Source organism: Rhipicephalus sanguineus, chromosome 9 (assembly GCF_013339695.2).
Source record: "Rhipicephalus sanguineus isolate Rsan-2018 chromosome 9, BIME_Rsan_1.4, whole genome shotgun sequence".
NCBI lineage: Eukaryota > Metazoa > Arthropoda > Arachnida > Ixodida > Ixodidae > Rhipicephalus > Rhipicephalus sanguineus.
In genome coordinates, this window is record NC_051184.2 from 54,006,638 (window position 1) to 54,026,470 (window position 19,833).

Genomic DNA, 19,833 nt, shown 5'->3' on the forward strand with positions numbered 1-19,833 from the left:
TACAAGAATTTTACCGAGAGTCTACGTGTATGCCATTACACTAAGAAAAGTGTCTTTCTGTCGTGTGCAAACGAGTCATGCAGCCTTCTCGACTCGACTACGCGATAAAAATTTACTAGCCTGCACTTTTTACCGCGATCTTTCAATTACCTTCACTGCTCATAATCTCGGGCACCACGCAGGTAGCCCCGGTTCCGTTGCTGCAGACGACATTACCGGTGCAGACAGTTCGTGCTCAATTACGCTCCGAACATCGGAAACACATTAACTGCGCAGTCGTTTGATCCTCTATCTACGAACAAGACATTTTTTAAACTCACAGCTTCGTCGCAGTTGCCGTTGTGTGCCCTGGTTGAGACCGGACTTGTAAGGCTGCTGGCCTGGGTGACCGCTTGTAGGCGCTTGCCGTACACGTGCGACTTGCTTGTCACGTTCACAGGTTCGAGTTCATGCCGGTCACATTCCGTTTTGTAGCACCCCATCCACTTTACACGAAAATAAAGCAAAGAGAAACAGTCAGACAACGTGTTGGGCACGCCAAGCCGGTGGTTATTTTGACGGTAGCCGTCGGTTACCGGCCGCTATTTTGACGTTACCGCGGTTATTTTGACGGCAGCCGCCAAAATTACCTACTTGCACTGTACAGAACCCCCTCCCCCCCCCCTCCCCCCCATCACAACACACACAGGTTCCGTAAGAAAAACGGCTAGATCGTGTTAAATCATGTTTCACCGCTTAGTTCAGTGGTGCAGCGTTATCGCATCCTTCGCTCTGGGACCATAGCTGCTCCGATGCGATACCACGGAAATTTTGAAGTGTGTTTCGATTGTGCTTATGAAGGAAGCCGTAGTGGTGAACTCTGGATTAACTTCGACCACCTGTTGTTCCCTAACGAGCATCTAAATCCAGACACACGGGTCGTGTTTGCATCTCGCCGCAATCAAAATGCGGTTACCGCGACCAAGAATTGAACTAGCGCCCACGAGCTAGCCATCAGGAAGGCACTATAGATTAACTCTGAAGTAAATAACACTCGCACCTAAATGCTGAACGAGAAGTTGTGTTTGTTTCTCTCGCTCTCTCTAACACAACCACAATAGCAAAGCAGAAGCGTTAGCGCGAGATTTAAGACCTCATCTTTTTGGGCGCCAATCATCGAAGCGCAGGAATGATCTGTCTCATTGAATCACTACAGATACTTTCACAAGTGGCCGAGCACAGAGTGGTTAGAAGTAGACTGCGTTGCTCGGCACGAAACATCGCGTGTTTAGCCATTCGACAAACCGATTTCATTCCTCCTGCTGTCGCCGCAACTGCGTCATTAAATTATTATAGCAACGACTTCGCGCTTTAGCTAGAAAAATACGCACACCAGACACGCGGCAAGAACATAGTGCACTGTAATCCCGTAGCGAACGCGGTAAACTGTGTCAATCGCGATTATTCCTCAGCAAGCTTAAGCGCATTTGATCGTCCTGTGCGTTAAAGAGTGTTACTAATTATGCAAATCCAATATTTTTTCAGCTATTCGTGGCAAGAAAGTATTTCCGCTCACCGTTCTCGCAGCCGTGGCGTCCCCGGGCAGCTCGCGGCACGTTCTGACGTTTCTCGACAGCAACGCGCATGCGCGGACAACCAATCCGAGCCGCGGTGCGCACCGACAGTAATCGCTCTTCTGTGTTGCTGCCAGTGTTATCGCTGTCGCCTTATCGTCCGTGACGGTAGCAAGTTCGTCGCCGCGTGTTGTACTAAGATGTTCGAGCTCGGCGGTGTGCCCGAAATTAGGCTGCGGCATACAAATCGGCGGAGACCCTGAAGCATAGCGTTACTTCTTGCCAGGGGCGTAGCCGGGGAGGGGGGGGGGGGGGAGGTTCAAACACCCATCCCCCCGGAAAGTTTCAATTGTGCTTGCGTATATCTGCACGCACACATACAAACGCAGGCAAAAACCTAAATGAAGTATGGTTGACCCCCCCCCCCCTCGAAAAAAATTTCTGGCTACGACCCTGCCTCTCGCAATAGAGTGACGACTTCACGTGTGCCACTTCGTTAGACCATAATCTAGCCAAGGAAATTACGTTTCGCGTAACTTTTCGTTGTCGACCTTTATGTTGTGGACGATTTTGCGAGCTTAAAATTTAATTAAACGAAACTTTGTAAACAGTGCAGTCTATGTGTGTAGTTGTATGTCTTGAGTCGTAATCACTGCACATAGCATAATCATCACCCAGCACCTTGAATAGCATGTCAGGCGAACAGCCAGGCTTATACCTCCAACTTATCATTAAAACATTTCTCTTTCTCTCTCCGGGATTTCTTGTAAAGCGCAAAACCATGGGGTGCGCGCAAGGATTGCGTGTGCAACGCTGCGCAGAAGCCGACGACGACAATGCTGCGATAAGGCCCTGGGAACGCATCGAACCGGGCACTGGCATTAGCAAGTCATATGTGACAGTAGACGAACTCAAAGGAAATGCGCATCCCAATGGCGGTGCCCGTTAGATCTTCTGACATCCAGAATTTGAGCACAAGCTATTGGAGTGAGCAGTGTAACCGCCACTGACCTTTGGGGCGTCCGACCACTCTGGGCCGGACCTAAACAGATATAGGCGTGTAAGGTTATGGCCGAAATGGAGCGCGAGTACGCGTCATGCAAAACGCGGATGTCAATCCGCCATGCTTTCAGTTACGAAGAACAAGGGAAGCAAGCCTCAAGCGCCATTGACAGATGATCTGTAGTATAAGCAGAAGATGCCGCTAATGATGTGACATCAGATCGCGAGGTGTATAGAGCTAACGTGTCGGGCACAACACGCGATACAACCTACCAGATAACGAGCCACGCCACCGCGTTCAGATATATCATGAATCATGTACTAGTCTGTAGGTACACCGTGAGCAAAAGTATACATAGTGTGCATTGACGTCACCGTGGTCGCCATCTTCGGGTACCTGCTGGTTGAGACGCTGCGTGAACTCTTACTCGAACGCACGGAGCAAGAAACTGTGACATAAGATTAGTGCCGGTGCCCCCTCGCATTCCTTCGTGTTCACCCATGGCGCGGATGGCGAACAGAAGAAAGCGGGGGCACCACAAAAGAACGCGGGGCCGGAACGACTGTGTGTCCTCCCCTGCACTGACACTCTCTAATCAGAAAAAAAGGTCACGGTGGCCGCCATGTTGAGTTACCCAGCGTAGAGAACCTGTCCGCCTGCTTTTGGGAGCATTGCGTTTGCGAATGCGCGGCCAGAGCCGTGCTCTCGACGGCAGACGGCTCGCCACTAGACGGCGCAGGCGGCAATTTCGGCACGTGCTCCCGTGATCCGTATGCTTTTGCTAGGGTGGCTAGAACTTTTGCCTATACGGGGATGTTATTCTGCACATTGTCACATTCCGCCATGTTGCCGGGTTCCGGCATTGGTCAAGTCTGATTGGCCCGGAGGGCTGCTACGGCCTCTCCGATTGGCTTAAAATGCCGCCATTATGAAACCCGACAAGATGGCGGAATTTGACTGCGTCCAAGATAGCACCCCGGGTGTACCTGTATTAGGGTTGCCGTTGGGCGCCAAATTAGCCATTCTATTGAATGTTATCGTCAAATTTGTAGCCAAATGGAACAGAGGGTCTATTATGTGCAGAGTTATCATTATTGAACAATAAAATTTTGACCATTCAAAGAAATCTGCGATGTTCGCATGCGAATTTAAAACTTATAGCATATCCCTACTGAAACGTTCCGTATGCCATTCCAATAATTCCGTATGCTTCCGTAAGAATCTTAAGGAAATATATGGAAAACATATGGAAAAATATACGGAAAACATATGGATTCCGCATGGAAACATATGGAATTATTGAAATGGCGTACGGAACGTTTCAGTAGGGATGTTGCCCATATTCGACCGATTTTGGAGTGTGACTCTGTTGTGTGGGACCCCGCCGAAGTAACCTTCATTGACGCTCTAGAGCTAATACAAAACCGAGCTGCCAGATTCGTCTTGGGGTGGTACGGAAGGAGGCATAGCTATAAATTTGCGCGTAGAATCAGCATAGATGGCGGGCGCAGCGAGCAGCGCGCTAGTCACGTGTTTGCCAACATGCACGCAACTTCGCCACTTCGTACTTGCATGCACACCAGCCTGCTGGTGTTGGGAGGACCTGCGCGTACACCGGCTGATAAGACAGAAAAGCTTGTAAACAGTGTATTTTATATGCAAATAATAAGAACAATGGCTACTAATGCGCCAAAAATGACGTTCAGAAGTAGCGAGAAAGTAGCCGTGGAGCCAACCTGAAGTTTTCTTCGCCAGACGGGGTCGCAAGATAGCCAATTTAGTACAAAGTAGCCACCAAAGGCATGCGCAGGGTTCCCCCATCAGGAAGGGGGCGAAGGTTCATCGCAGCGCCCCCCCCCCCTACTAAGTCAATGTACGGGGTAGATTTCGCGTCCCCCCCCCTTCTTAGGTGACTAGAAGGGTCAATGTACAGGGCAGATTTTGCGCCCCCCTGCCCCCTCTGTGCGCACGCCTATGGTAGCCACCAACGGCAACCCTGACCAATATAGCAAAGAAAAGTTCTGACATGTGCGACGCAGCTCACGCTCATTCAAATCAAGGTATCCTCATCTCGAATCCTGCATGCCTGTCATGTAATCAGTTAGCAGCGTAGCTAGTCTGAGACGGGGTTCGTAGCGCAGACTTCCATCCTAACGAAACGTGTGTCTATGAGAAAACTGCGCCGTGCACACTTTGAGTAGGCGTTCACAGATGGCACCGTGCCGTATGGCGATAAGGGCTGGAAGGCCAGAAAGAGACGTACGACAACACTCAACGCTACGTTTCCGGTACGTTTCTACGTCTTGCGTTTCCCTGTGGTGTCCTTGTTCTTCTGCCAGGCTACAACGAGGCTTAAGAAATGACCTACTGCCAACAGGCCCCCGTGTCCACCCGCATTGACTTTAGTTACCGGCGGGCCGACGGCAACGCTGGCCGCCAATGATCAGGCAGCCAGACCGACGATTAGGGGCTAGAAACCATGCTATCGACGGTGACTTGTAAGTTCTGGCCACGCATATGCTTAACAAAGTGAACATCTCAGGGACCAACTATTTAGGCCGTAGCGTCGACGACAATCTCCGGAACTGTCCCCGAAGGGACGACCATATTGATAATAATGTGAATTGCTCGGGTTTTACGTCCCAAATACCACGGTATGATTATGAGGGACTCCGCAGTGAAAGGTTCCGGAAATTTTGACCACTCGGTGTTCTTAAACATGCCCCTAAATCCCTAAATCTATGCACGCGGACAGGCCCGTAGCCAGGAATATTTTTCTGGGGGGGGGGGGGGGGAGGTACTTGCTGAAAACTTTGTCGATTTGAGAAAAGCACCTATTTCAATTATTTATTTTTGGTAAAAACCTCTGCTTCATCAAAATTTTGGGGGGAGGGGGAAGGCGGACCCCTAGGCACCCCCCCCCCTGGCTACGGGCCTGTACACGGGCCTCGAGCATTTCGCCTGTAACCTGAAGCACTCCTTAGTTGTGACGCCAGATTCGGAGACTATTTAGGACACTTTCGTGCCTTTAATTTCGATACGACTTGAAGTGCTACAACCACAGGCCGTTTTCTTTTTAAGGCGACAGCCTTAGATGCCTCATCAAACGCGAAAAGTGACCGTCGACGTCACCGGTAGCATCATCGAGAACGATGCAAGAAGTCACCTGATCAGAGATGGCATCTTGATGCCATCTCTGATATTTGTTTAGTAAAACACCGATAAAGGACCGATATTTGTTTAGTAAAACACACCAACAAATTCACTGATTGCCGTACGAGTGTGGTGTATAAGATCCCTTTCAGCTGCGGCCGCTTCTACGTAGGACAGACGGGCCGGTGCATCAAGTCATCTTTAACGTCACCACGATGTCACTGAAAATACGGTCCAAAAATGAATATGATCTATTATGGTACTCTATGATCGCCAATATTTGTGATGTCATTATGACACGACATAACTAGGCGTCATATCACGACCGACGTCATCACATGACATCGTGGCTTGGTCAATGGCGACCAGATCAAGGAGGCAGTGCAACAGCACGTGAAGAGCAGAATGCTTCAGGAAGTGGTGGAGGGGTGGGGGAGCGGTCAAGGATTGATATAATCGAATGAGAATAAGAAGATGGCTTTTTCCTTCGAGTCGTCTTAGGCGAATGCATAAAAGACCGTGTGAGTTCATTTTTTTGCTCTTAAATCTAAAGTAATGAGACTGAGTGTGCATATGAAAGCTTTTGTTCGACGACTGTGAAACGTTTGTTTGGTGCTGGCTCTGATGATACCCGGATGTGGAGCGGACCGTCGACTTTCACACGTCCGTTGATGCAGCAGGGATGATGGCAGAAGGTGGCCGCGCTGCAAAGTGGAGAAAAATAAAAACGGGGGAAATTATTTTTTTGCGAGTGTAAGTTTACAAGAGATCATCGGCGCTTTTTATAGAATGCTTCTTTACGATTAGTACACCCTACATGACACCGCGCGACACGGTTGCACTTCATGCATGAGCGAGAAATTCAAGGAAGAACTAAGATAGTGTAAAGAAAGGTCACATGCTCAAAGCATTTACATTCGCAGCCGAATTTCACGCGAAACGATCCCTGCATTGTAAAAGCAGTCCACGGATTCTTCCCTTTGTATTTTACACCATAACCTATCACGGGCTAACTTCAATAGCAGTTTTTTTTTTATTGGCGATGTCGTCCGCCGCAAAGTGTCCGTACAGTTGCACTGCGAATCCTTCACCAACCACGTCTGAATGTTATTTCCGCGATTGTGTGCACAGAAAACCACTACTTTTCAAGCTGAGCTGCAGTAAGCGTCCCCAAATAGTTTACGATGTGCTCCTAAGAGGCTGCTACTCCAGCTTAAAGGGGCCCTGCAACACGTTTTGAGCATGGTCACAAAACGTTGCGCATCGGTACTCGAGGTTCCTTAGAGCATGCGAGTCAAACACTGCAGCGCAGCATACGGCTTGGAATTTACATTTAGTTCTCAAAGTCAGCTAGAGATCGCCTGCTCTTTTCTCAACTAATGAAGCCCTAAACCTAAATGACCGGGCCATAAGCCTAAGGTCCACGGCCATTGGCTGATTTGAGCATCGTGAGCACAGTTACCGCGGCCACCAGTGGGGTCACGCGCTCGCTCGCGATACCGCCGAAAGTAAGCCACGCGCTCGAAAAAAAAAAAGAAAATAAAGTGCTAAAGGTCATGACACGAGCATGACGGAACTTCTTTTCCCCGTGTCATCCCTCCCTGCTTAGCTTCCAGCGCGCTCGTCGGGACGAGAGGAGAGAGAAAGCGCTTACAGCGTGTTACAAATTCCTGTAACTCCGTTCGTACGTGGCGGATTCTAAAAATTCTTGCGGCGGTCAATTCGTGAGGTAATAAACTCCTTTGATGAGCCTTTCGAAGATTACTTGGAAAAGTGTTGCAATGCCCCTTTAAGCTGTGACAGTGCTGCGTGCCGCACTTGTAACAGGCCTGGTGACGCTTCTTTTCTCCCTTAAGTTTGTTAATTTTCTTACCATTAACGTATAGCGACACGGTCAGACTGCAACAAGAGCTCGAATAATACCTCTCGTAGATCGTTCCAAATAACACAAACCGCTTTCTCCGCCAGAGCTAGAGTTGATTTTTAAGTTATCACTGACAGTTATTTATGAGGGTGACACGTCTGCATCATACTGTCATCTATAGACTGCGTGTTCACTACACTCGCTGTTGCCTTCAGAGCGTTGGCTTGTATTGCGTTTGTGACATGCGTTCGAGATTTCGTGTGAAGCTTAAAAAAATCAGCTTAGCCTTTACACGCAGTACAGGACGTACTTTCGCAGTTCCCTTCGTACATGGTGATGTCGTCCAGCGCGAAGCCTCCGTCCGTGGCCTCCCCTTCGAAGTGGATCTGGAACGGCGCACAAGAACGGCGTACCGTGTATGTTAATAAATGTCCCTTAAAATACGTCCTATGATATTTTATCATTACAAGTACACACACGCATCGAGTTCAGGATGCCGTGACGATCAACAATGCCAAACCCGGCGGCACTGCGAGCCGCGGGCGCGCCACAAATTTCAAGCAACAATCCCGTCTCTTCTCTGGGCCTTTCGGTAATCCCCAGCATTGGTCGTGACGTCAACATTCGTGTCTGCTCGTCATCTACAAAAAGAACCTGTTTGTCTGCTCGCAGCTACGTGCGCTCGCCGCTCTTCGTCATCGCGTGGTGAGGAGGAGCACGCGGCCAGGAGGAGGGACGAGTCGACGAACGGAGCATAGCGAAGGAAAGAGCGAAACGAGCGAGGACCTCTTTTTGATCTCAAACACGTGTAACTCGGTTGTTACGGTATTGTTTCGACAAATTCTCGCGGCTACGTGTGTGTTGAAGACTCGTGCTCAACTGCAACACCGCGCAACTAAATTTCGACTTCTGGTTGGTTTAGGGGCCCTTTACGGCGAAAGCCATAGATTCCTCATGAAACGCGAAAAGTGACCGCCGGCACCAACACGAACAGTGCAAGACGTCTTTATCACGTGATGACAATCACCCCATTACATCACAATGACATCACATGCCACGAAAATTTGTGACGCCATCATGAAATCACACAATGACGTCATTACAAGATATCGACGCTTGGTCAAAGGTTAAAATCACGTGAAGTGCGGAAAGCTTCTGATGCCTCCGCTCCCAGAGGCATTGCAAAAACCCCGTAGGTACAGATGCTTTCGGGGGCGGGGGGGGGGGGGGGGGTCAGTAAGTACAATTGACTGGGAAGAAATGGCTTTCGCCTTCGAGTCGTCTTAGCCAAATGCATTATTCACCGTGGGACCTTTTCGTCGACCATGACGGAAAGATTGCGAAATGTCAAAAAGGTTAACTGGCATATCCGTGCAGCACACCACGGCCGGGGGGTGGGGGGGGGGGGAGAGGGCGGGGAAGCGTTGGTGTGGCTTGGCTTGTGTGGCTCGAGCGAAGGCAAGTGCCCCTTTTGCACCCTCATCCGACGCCCATGGCAATTACCAGTTGGTCACTACAGTCCGGCAAGTCCACGGGCAAACTAATATTCTCTTATGACAACTAGCTGTTATGCTAAGCCACTACCGGTCACTTCATTCTTCTTATTCCTGTGAACCTCTGGTTTTCCGCAGGACGTTGTGGCACTCGGGCTTTTTTCTTATCTCAAACCTTTTTAGCTCTAAAAGCAAAGCACTTGTCCTCAACCTTGCTTTAAGCTGACCTTGAACGGTGCCTCGGCGGCCACCTTGACCTGTCCGTATCGCCAGTCTGGCCGGCTGGTGTCCATGCGACGCGTCGACAGGCGCCACAGAAGAGTTCGCGGTGCGGCCGCGTTTCCGTTGGTGGCGCCACCGTCGTCGCCCGCGGGGGGCGCCTCGGGCGCCTGGAACACGCTCAGCGTGGAAGACTCGCCGCGGCCGAAAGGAGCGAACCAGAAGCTGAGGCATCGCTCGGTCTGGCCTTCGAGCGCCGGGATGGTGGAGCTGCGAAGGACCGGGTTCTGCACCGAGTTCTGGTTGAAGATGTCGAAGAAGATGTAGCCAGCTGCGAAGGGCAATAAAACGTACGATGAGTGCTGAAAGACAAAAAAAAGACTGGTGTTTTACGCGCAAAAAGCACGGCTTTATTACGAGACAGGCCGTAGAGAGATACTTCGTAATAAGTGTGACCATCTAGGGTTCTTCAGCGTGCGCTTAAATCGAAGTACACGGGTACTTCCGTATTTTCGTCGGTAGTAGAACCCACGTGCTTCTGCTTACAGCACAACACCTCATCCTCTAAGCAACCACGCCGAGTGATAGACGCAAAACTGACTCGCTCGTGATTCAAAGAGGCAGAGGAAAGGCCTACAATAGAGGAACACATGGATGGCAACACGAACGCGTCCTACCAAAATAATTTCGCACAGCTGTTTCGTGCTGCCCTAGAGGCCTACGTGAAGCGGCTCTGTCAAGAACGAGCTGCTTGAGAGACCACGACGGATGGCGACAGCTGCTGGAGAACTGTTGAAGGTTTCTCGTTTTTGTTTATTTTATTGCTTCCCAATCCTCCTCTCGCGGCACTGAAAGTTTCTTTCTTGAGACATTGCATCAGATCAATTTACTTCCTTGGTTTCTATTTAGGCACCAGCCACACCACGCCACGGTGGTCTAGTGGTTATGGTTCTCGACTGCTGACCCGAAGGTCGCGGGATCGAATCCCGGCCGCGGCTGCTGCATTTTCGATAGAGGCGAAAATGTTTGAGGCCCATGAACTTAGATTTAGGTGCACGTTATAGAACCCCAGGTGGTGAAAATTTCCGAAACCCTCCACTACGGCGTCTCTCATAATCAAATCGTGGTTTTGGGACGTTAAACACCAGATATTATTTAGGCACCACGTCTTCGTCCTCTCGAATTAGTACGGTAGAGTGGCAAATACTGTAATGAGCTTGGCGCCACGTCAACCACCTTCCTGCCTCATATTGCATTCTCCTTACACGGATCCATATCTATGCACGAAACCACAATGACAAGCCGTTGACGTAGTGTTACAGTAGAGGTGCGGTCGTGAGGGATGGTCAGCTGCTTATTGTACGTAGAATTGTGCAGATAAGTGATAGCACTGTTAGTGGAACAGTAGAAGCTCGGCGCCCGACTGGTAGACGACGAGTCGACAACTCACTCGGTGCCCGATACGTGTGATCCTGCAGGTTGGCCGGCCTGCTGACCACCGACGCCAGCCTCCAGGTGAGAGAGTCCCTGGGAGCCGAGCCCACGCGCCCCACCAGGTTGGTCGTCGGAGCCGTCTCCGTGTGATTGGTCCAGCCACACATGTCGCGCTCGAAGGAGCATTCGCCTGCAAACGCCGTCCACCTATGTTACTGCACTGCATGGATGGTCGCAATGGTACGCAATGGATGGTCGAATTAGGTACAGCGTCGGATGATAGTTTTCTTAAATGCAACGCGGCGCAACGAAAAGCTCCGCTGGTAAATAAAAAGAGTCGTTTGACTCATTTCGGTGAGTCCTAACATTCCACGTATATACTCTTAAAGAGACACGTGAAATTTCTTTGTAGATCATTATACTCTCGTTGGAGGGTCGGGAGACCCAAAAGAGAGTTAACGAGTCTCTTTAAAGAGAGTCATATGCTTGTGGCAAGCCAGGGCTCACCGAAATGAGTAACACATACTCTTTCTTCTTTTCTTAGAGCGCATAAGCGCAGAAGGTGCACCGGTGCAGCAGCTTAATGAGTGGTTGCTGAAAGCGGTTGCTGCAGCGTAAAAGGCGCGGTGACGCCGTCAAATTGCCGGACGGTTATTCTGTAAGAGTCCACTGAGCGGACTGGCCATTTCAATGCGCGTTGATTGGATGCACGTAGTTCGAAAACTTCCAACGGGCGCCGATCGTAACAGTCCATACTCGGGCTCTACCCAATCAGCGCGCTCTGAAATTAACAGTCTACTGAGTGGACTCCTACACAGTATACGTCCTCTGATTTCAGGATTGTTGTGCAGCCACCTCGTCCGTTTGAATTTCGACCAGACAGAACAAGTTTGAGTTCAAAGTTGTTCAAAAACAAGCTTGCGTCTGGGTACATTGGATTCAAGGCCATGCTGCGAACCCTCACAATATTGCTGCTGACCAACAGGCACACTGCCCTCCTAATACAGACCTCCCATCTATTCCCCTTCCACCTCAACCCCTAAATACACTCCGTGCCCGTAAAAATGTTCTCCGGCAGGATACACGCGCTCTTATGCCGCCGAGTGTCTGTTCTCTCCCGCTTCACCTTACTAGGGCGGAGGAAGTCGTGCTTAGGAGGCTTCGGGCAGGGGTGGCCCTTACACCAGCTGTTATCTCAACATGGAACTGGTCGCATTTACCAGTTGGTGCTACATGCCCGTACTGTTCTATTCCGGTGATGCAAGCAGATGCATACCACTTTATATGGATATGTCAAGGGTTGCAATTGGAACGCTCCCGTCAACTCCAGCAAACCGGCCTTCGCTACAGCGACACGACCAGCTATGACTGCTGGATACATGATAACAGATTCCACAAGACACTGCTTCACTTCATACACAACACCGGCCTAACGGCGCACATCTAATACACATATACACACAAAATATTATGCCGTAAGGGCAAGTGGATATCGCAAGAAAAATATTCCTACAAGGAAGTATTTATTTAAGACGAATAGCAAGCAATGCTGTATGGCTTGCGCTTGAGTTTCCCCTAGCATGCCAAAGTTGATGAGATCGTGGGCACCGTCAAGCCATTTCGTGGCCTTCAACCTGCAGCCCTGAACGTCTGTATTTTCTGATTCCCTCCACTGAACAAGTGATTCTGATAAATTACTGAAATTGATTTCCAAATGATATTTACGCAGTTCTTTTATGAAGATTACCAGCGTTGTTGTTTGCGAGGTGCCGTGTTTGTATGCCGTCAAGTGATGTCAAGTGAAGTCAAGTCAAGCGGTCGTTACATCGCGTAGGTACCAAAAAGTGCTGTGGACCAAAATGCTTACCCGGAATCGCCTTGGCTTTTTCGGGAAACGCTGTGATAGAAAAAGAAAGAAAGAGAAGGAGAGTTACAAATAAGCCCATTTGCTGCACCAACACAACAATTAGGTTATATGAATGAAGTTTTTTAATTACCTTGAATATCTGCACACTTCGGCGCTAATAAATCGAGCGAGATGGCCCGGGAAGCCATCTACGCATCCTAAGCTTTTATGTTAGGGTAATCCACGTGGGTTTCCTTTGTATACTTTTTGGTACTCATAGGTAGCGACAAATGTTTTCCTTGATGAACATTCCTCCGGCTAATAGACTTCTACATAGATTTGAATGGGGCACGCACGCGCATGTATGTATGTATGTATGTATGTATGTATGTATGTATGTATGTATGTATGTATGTATGTATGTATGTATGTATGTATGTATGTATGTATGTATGTATGTATGTATGTATGTGTATGTATGTATGTATGTATGTATGTATGTATGTATGTATGTATGTATGTATGTATGTATGTGTGTATGCAGCATAGCAGGAATCTGGACATCAGCCCGCACATGTGGAATCATTGTACTCTGGTCGCGGCATAGGTGAAATAAAGATAAAGAGAAACAAAGAAGGCCGCCCATGGCTGCGCACTTATTTCAGGCTTGGCACCATTAGTGCAAAGCCGTCTTAATATTTTTTACCTTTTTTACGAAATTGGTTCGGCAAACCTCGAGTTACAGTTATCACGGAGGCGTGAAAAAAACTCGCGTGCGTGTTTATTGTGGCGTTTCAACCGATAGGAGCAGCAAAGTGAGTGTGCTCTGTCCTTTTGATCTAGTGGACGCCGGACCTTTACGGCGTCGTTTATTGTGTGCAGGTGTTTCCCATGGCCGAATTTCGGACTGCAATCACACGATCACGCCTATCAAGGGTACACGGCGGGTGTAATTCGCAGGTATCGCGGCCGAACTTTTAGATGCGAAGCATCTTTTAGCGGAGCTCAAACCGGTGGTGGTGTGCGGCGTGACCACCCTTACTGCTCATGCGCAAGCCCTCTCCACATACCTCCTCTCCACACACCTCCTCCCCCTCTCCACTCCCCCTCTGAAACGCGGGCTCGACATACCGAAACGCTGCTTCGCATCGCCCCTCTCCTGCGCAACGCCGCGATGAGCGCCAGCGCACGCGCGTCCCCTCCCCCTCTCTCTCCTCTCCTACGCTCCCCCCTCGCGCGCCTGACGACCGCGTTCCCCGCTGGCCCTGTGAGAATTAACGGCAAGGCTAGAGGGAAGACACGACGCGCGTAGCGTTCCTCTTCGCGCTCCACGACGCGAGGTCGGTAGCATGCCCAACGAAAGCCAACGGAATGCGATCGTGCAAGTGCTCCGGCTTCGCATCGCCTCATGGTCCCATTTAGCGGGAGATGGTGTAATTTTTATTTACGCTAGCCTTGAAGTTCACTGCCAGGCAGCCACGACTTCGCTGTACCTTCAGGTTTCGATTTCGTGATAGCCAAACATGGCGTGAGTTAGACATTTACAAGGTAATTACGTTGTTTGAGTTAGCGGTATTATCAATGACCTTTTTTTTTCTTGCTTGTCCGAATTATACGTAGCCACGCTGCAAGAACAGTTCAAGTGGGGGGGGGGGGGTACTAGATTCGGGAGGCGGGATTCAACGCGTAGGCAACATAAGAAGCACATGTTCATCTAGTGCTATACACTCAGTACAAGCACCAGTACAGTAGCTGGCGCACACAAGTGCCGTTGCTTACGTGGGAGGCGGTGGTATATGATCACCGCCGGTGGGCTGGCGTGGCCCTAGTTGGTTTGAGTGATTACTGGCGACCCTTCGACCAACGGGGGCTGCACGCGTTTCGTTTGCAAGAGGAGGAGCAAGAGGAAGAAAAAGACATCCACGGAGGCAGTATCACAGAACTCGCCTGGAACTATAAAGCAGAAACGATACATAGTGGGATTCCCCGGATCTGCATGCATAACGCATTGCGGCTGCAGTGTTCGGGCCGGCCACAACGCAGACCCATTTCTCGAATGCGGATGCTTTTTGGGCTCTATATTCCGCATTGCACTGGCACTTTTTTTATTGGTTTACCAGTATGACCACAGTGAACTAGAATACTTTTGAACTATAACTAGAAAAACACTCTAGAACACTGTAGTATGACGAAGCCGGCGGCTTGTGCGCAGCCGCGAATGCAGCCTGAACTGAAGGGACGGAGTTGGTGATGTGGAGGTCCGAGGGAAATTACTAAAAAAAAATATCCTGCGCTAATGACGTTGTTGTGTAGGCCATGCTGTAGTTCTAAATCCCGCGCTAATGTTGTTCTTGTGTACATCTTGGTGTAGTTATAAATCCTGCGCGTAATGCAGCTCCAACTACCGTGAAACCTGAGGAACTGCGTAGCACGGGCAACCCAGCAATTCCCTTGGCAATCGCGCGCTTGCCGAGGCGGTGCCACCCTCTCTTGCGCGGCGCGGGTATCAGCCAGGTGTTTCAGAAGCGTTTTTCGCAATTTTAGATAAATTATTGCGATTAATTCTTGGTTGTTTCTGAAGTTTACACTATTTTAGACCTTGTAAGTTTACTTGCACTGGTCTTGAGCATCGTTAGCCTCGTTTCAGGCCTGTATTGACCACTGCGTGACCATGCGACATGAGACAGTGGACGGACGACAAGTCGGGGCCCCTAAGTAGTACGCACTGAAAAGGTACAGCCTACGCCTGGCTGTACGACCGGTGTAATGCACTGAGTCAATTTCCATTCGCTTGTCTCGTTTCAGCGCATGCACAGGACAATGTCTTCTAACTAACTAATGGGGTGGGTCGCTGCCGTGCAAAACCAAACTTAGCCACCAAGACGGTATGCACTCAACTGTTGCAGTCGCCGTCGAAGAAGCTGACGTCATCCACTGCCACGTAGCCGACCCTTCCGTGACCCCAGATGCCTTCGAGCACCACCTGAGTGAGAGCGAGTGAAGATACTGAACTTCTACAAAAAATGGCGAAGCTTTCATAAAGTCGCGCAAGGCTTGAAACAACAAAGCTGGATGATTCTGAAGTCTAATCTGATTGCTTCTAGGTTGTTGCCAGCTTTAGCTATAGGTGATGCTAGGTTGCTTCTCAGTGGAGCTGTTTATCACGGGGTTAATCCCGACGGTTTATTAAAGCTTTTCTCAATTACTGGCTACGTCTGTTTAGAAATGTTAATTGGTGTTTGCCGCCCGTCTGTTGCCTTCTTGATTTTTAGTGGACCAACGGCGAGTAGTGGGACTCGCCCAATTTCTGTGCCACATGCCGGTTCATGATGATGATAGTTTTTCGTACACACCAAAGTTCTTGCGGCCGGCTTAAAGTGCTTCGCTGTTAAAAGTAAAACGTCGAAAATGTGTTGTATTTTCTCCAAATGACATAAGACATTAAGAATGAACTAGATGTCTTAGCACGATGAGGACGGGGGCGGATATCGCTATCGCGTTCAACTCTTAAAGGCGTTGTTTAAGGTGAAGCTCGAGAAGCCGAAGCTAGACGCCAGCGCCGGCAACAACAACAAGCCACCGATCCAGAGGTTGTAGGGATGGTCGATTAAAAATTTTAATCGATTAATCGTTAATCATTCGTCGATTTAGCCTTTCATCGATTAATTGTTTTAGTGTGATGTTTTAATCGATTAATCGATTAATCGACATTTTCTATGGATGCTTTAAAAAGAATATCTCATTGTTTGAGAGGCATTGTTTGTGTTTGATCTCGACCGAAGTCTTTCTATCAGACGTGCTAGAGATCACATGTGCGCATTTGCGCCTTCGGGAAAATTCGCACTTTCGCCCAATGGACACAGATGGCCCGTCGTCTCTGGGTGATGTGACGAATTGAAGGACCTGTGTCTATCATCCATAGACGATTCGGCAGCATGTCGCATTTCCTTAAGCCTGCCTACTCGAGCGCGCCGAAATCGGAGGCGTTTTCGGCGACCACACTGGTCGAAAAGACACAACGGAAACATGCATCGTGGCCGAATGTGAGGTGGTCCCGCGAAAGGTAAAAGAGAGACAAGGAAGAAGAGGAAGTAAATATGACGCTCGCACTCATAGGGACGGCATCTTTTCTCCGTTTGTCCATTAGATATTGTGGAAGCCCGCGATAATACCATAATTGCAGACTGACGTGATCACTTCCTTGAGGTTACCCATGCGAGATTGCTCAGCAAAATACTGACCTCAAACACGTGCGTACAGCCGGAACTATGCTAATAATAATAATAATAATAATAATAATAATAATAATAATAATAATAATAATAATAATAATAATAATAATAATAATAATAATAATAATAATAATAATAATAATAAATATTATTATGTGGTGTTTTACGTCCCAAAACCACGATATGATTATGACAGACGCCGTGGTGGAAGGCTCCGGAAACTTCGACCACCTGAGGTTCTTAAACGTGCACCCAATTTTTGTACAGGGGCCTGTAGCATTTTCGCTTCCACCGAAAAAGGGGCCGCCGAAGCCAGGATTCGATTCCGCGACCTTCGGGTCAGCAGTCGAGCACCGTAACCACTAGACCACCGTGGAGCCCGAACTGTGAACGTGTCTAATGTATCAGACACTAGAACATATAAACGAAAGGAGAATTTTAAGGGGTCGTTTTTCTTTGTTAAGCACAAAGAAAACATATATACCCCCTAAAGTGGACGGGGGGATAACCGCCGCTTTAGCTCAGTTGGTAGAGCATCGGACGCGTTATTCCAAGTTCGCAGGTTCGGTCCCTGCCCGCGGCAAGTTATCTTTTCTTCCACTTTACTTCCTTCACATTTACATCATAATTACTACAAATAACATCCCCTATACTTTCCTTGCCTTTCTTGTCTGTTAGTTCTCATTGGAACATAGTGTATCTCGCGACTGTCCTTTCGCGTCACAGCAGAAGACGGGGGCCTCTATAGGCTGGCTGACGTGGGAGTGGAAGCGTTAGCTGAAAGATTCATTTCTCCAGGATCTGTTAGACCATTTTCATAATCCACGAGTGCGCTTCCTTGCGCTGCAAATTCGCCCAATTAATGGCGGCACCTGCTGTGCTTCAAGTGGAGACGAGGTCGTAGTTGCACGTGCTGGAGTTTGTCTATTATGCGTGTTTATGTCAAGCTGCTGAGTCTACGTTTTCCGCGTCTCAGCGCAAGCAAACTGCGCTTGAGCACGTTGTTTGCGGAAGTGACTACCTAACGCTAGCAGTCATGTCTTATTATATATCAGAATCGGAATCATTTATCTCGAATCAAACTAAAAGATGAGTACATCATAATATATATATATATATATATATATATATATATATATATATATATATACACACACACACACACACACACACACACACACACACACACACACACACACACACACACACACACACACACACACGGATCACTTCTTTCTGTCACCATCATCATACTTCACTATTTTTCCCAGTTATGTTTTCCCCAGCGCAGCGTAGCAGGCCGGGGCGTACTAGCTCATGCCACCCTCTCTGCCTTCTAATATATTTTCTCTCTCTCATTTATGGGTAAACAATAATCTTTTATTTGCTAAGGAGTAAAATATAACGGCAATAGGCACCAGTCAAGAAAAAAACAACGTATATTACAATGTGGCACTTCTTTGACCACAGTATTGTGCAGCTAAACAAGACAAAAAAAATAAAACCTGAGAGTTAAATAATAATAATAATAATATGTGGGGTTTTACGTCCCAAAACCACGATATGATTATGAGGGACGCCGATATGGAGGGCTCCGGAAATTTTGACCATCTGGTGTTCTTTAACGTGCACTGACATCTCGCAGTACACGGCACTCTACCATTTCGCCTCCATCGTAACTCGACCGCCGCGGCCGGGTTTGAACCCGCGACCTTCGTGTCAGCAGCCGAGCGCTGTAACCACTGATCCAGCATGGCGGTCCTGAGAGTTGAATAATGTACCAAAAAAAAGCTGCCATAAACACTGCAGGCGAAGAAAATTGCTAGTTTATCGAAGGCAAGGAGAGCTGAGTTTGTGCGATGAAACACGATGAAGCAGCGCGGAGCCCAAAACGAACACAAATAAAATAAGCAACTAGACGATGCGTTCGCACGTCTGAAATATACAGAAAACGGCAAACTTCACTGTTGAGCGTTGACGCACCCGCCTTGCTGCTTTCATTCAATGAAGCTATACCGCTCAGGGACAGAGGAAGAGGTCCTGTGAAGAGGACCCAGCTTTTTGAGCGAATACGAATTACCAACAGTCCATCCTTTTGAGACCTGATAATCGGTTATGTAATTGAAGAGCAGCCTGATTTTCAAGATAAGTTACACAAAGGATCTTGGCTAAGGAGCGAGATACTGATACTAATAACTTACCTGAAGAGGCGGATTCGTGCCTTCGCGAACGGGGTCTTCAACATTGCAGTTTTAGCCATGACCATTTTTCTTTGGAGGATGACTCTTTGGCACAATAATAAAGTGGGGGGGGGGGGTCAGGTGATATATAAAGAGTTTCCGCCGCTGGCTTCGAGTACTGGTTACCACCTTCATCACACACTGCAGTCATCGTTTTCGAATCTTCTGTGAACACCGTCCACACCGCGCTCTTCTTGTGATTGCTTGCCATTATGACATGACAAAAGAAAAAGTATACACACCAAATTGTAATAATAACGCAATATAGCAAGCAAGCACCAGGTGTACTTTGCCGACGGTTAATCAGCACATGACAGAAGAAAGGGGGGCGAGAGGAGGTGAATGTAGTAGGCTGTGAGCTGAGAGAAGCGGGCAAGTGCATTTCTGCCTCGCCGGGGTGGGGCCGCCTCCTGTCCGCGCTCGAAACTTTGGGCAGGGCTTGGAGGTGGCCGCCGTAGGCGACGGAGACCAGGGCGAGTTCATTTCTGCCTCTATGGGATAGGGCCGCCGCCCGCTTTGGGGTCGTTCAGATAGCGTACAAATATGCCCTGTAGTGAAAAAGAGTAGGTGTGCTCGACTGCTGCGTCTCGGCATCGCTCGCCTCGCACTCATGTGCTCCGGTCAAGGGGCGGTGCTGGGGGAGGGGGGTGCCGTAATCAATTAATCGAAGAGTTTTAATCGATTAATTCGATTAATTGAAAGGCGGAAATAGATGACGATTAATCGATTAACGGTGCTCCTTTAATCGATTAATCGTTCATCGATTTTACCATCCCTAAGAGGTTGGTGGCGCCGA

At 48.7% G+C, this 19,833-nt stretch overlaps 1 protein-coding gene and 1 long non-coding RNA gene across 2 annotated transcripts in view; both read right to left on the reverse strand.

Moving 5' to 3' along the window:
- The window catches only part of LOC125759829 (uncharacterized), a 59,854-nt gene extending 59,304 nt beyond the window's left edge, over positions 1-550 (reverse strand). Inside the window, exon 1 of the long non-coding RNA XR_007417533.1 lies at positions 321-550. This is a non-coding gene — a long non-coding RNA (uncharacterized LOC125759829). The remainder of the gene's footprint in view (positions 1-320) is intronic.
- Positions 551-6,217: 5,667 nt separating this feature from the next.
- The window catches only part of LOC119405173 (MAM and LDL-receptor class A domain-containing protein 2), a 56,891-nt gene continuing 43,275 nt past the window's right edge, over positions 6,218-19,833 (reverse strand). The window contains exons 14-19 of the mRNA XM_037671985.2: positions 15,464-15,548; positions 12,587-12,616; positions 10,736-10,909; positions 9,294-9,616; positions 7,884-7,959; positions 6,218-6,413 (exon numbers count right to left, since the gene is read on the reverse strand). Coding sequence (XP_037527913.1) covers positions 6,367-6,413; positions 7,884-7,959; positions 9,294-9,616; positions 10,736-10,909; positions 12,587-12,616; positions 15,464-15,548 — 735 coding nt within the window. The 3' untranslated portion in view covers positions 6,218-6,366. The remainder of the gene's footprint in view (positions 6,414-7,883; positions 7,960-9,293; positions 9,617-10,735; positions 10,910-12,586; positions 12,617-15,463; positions 15,549-19,833) is intronic.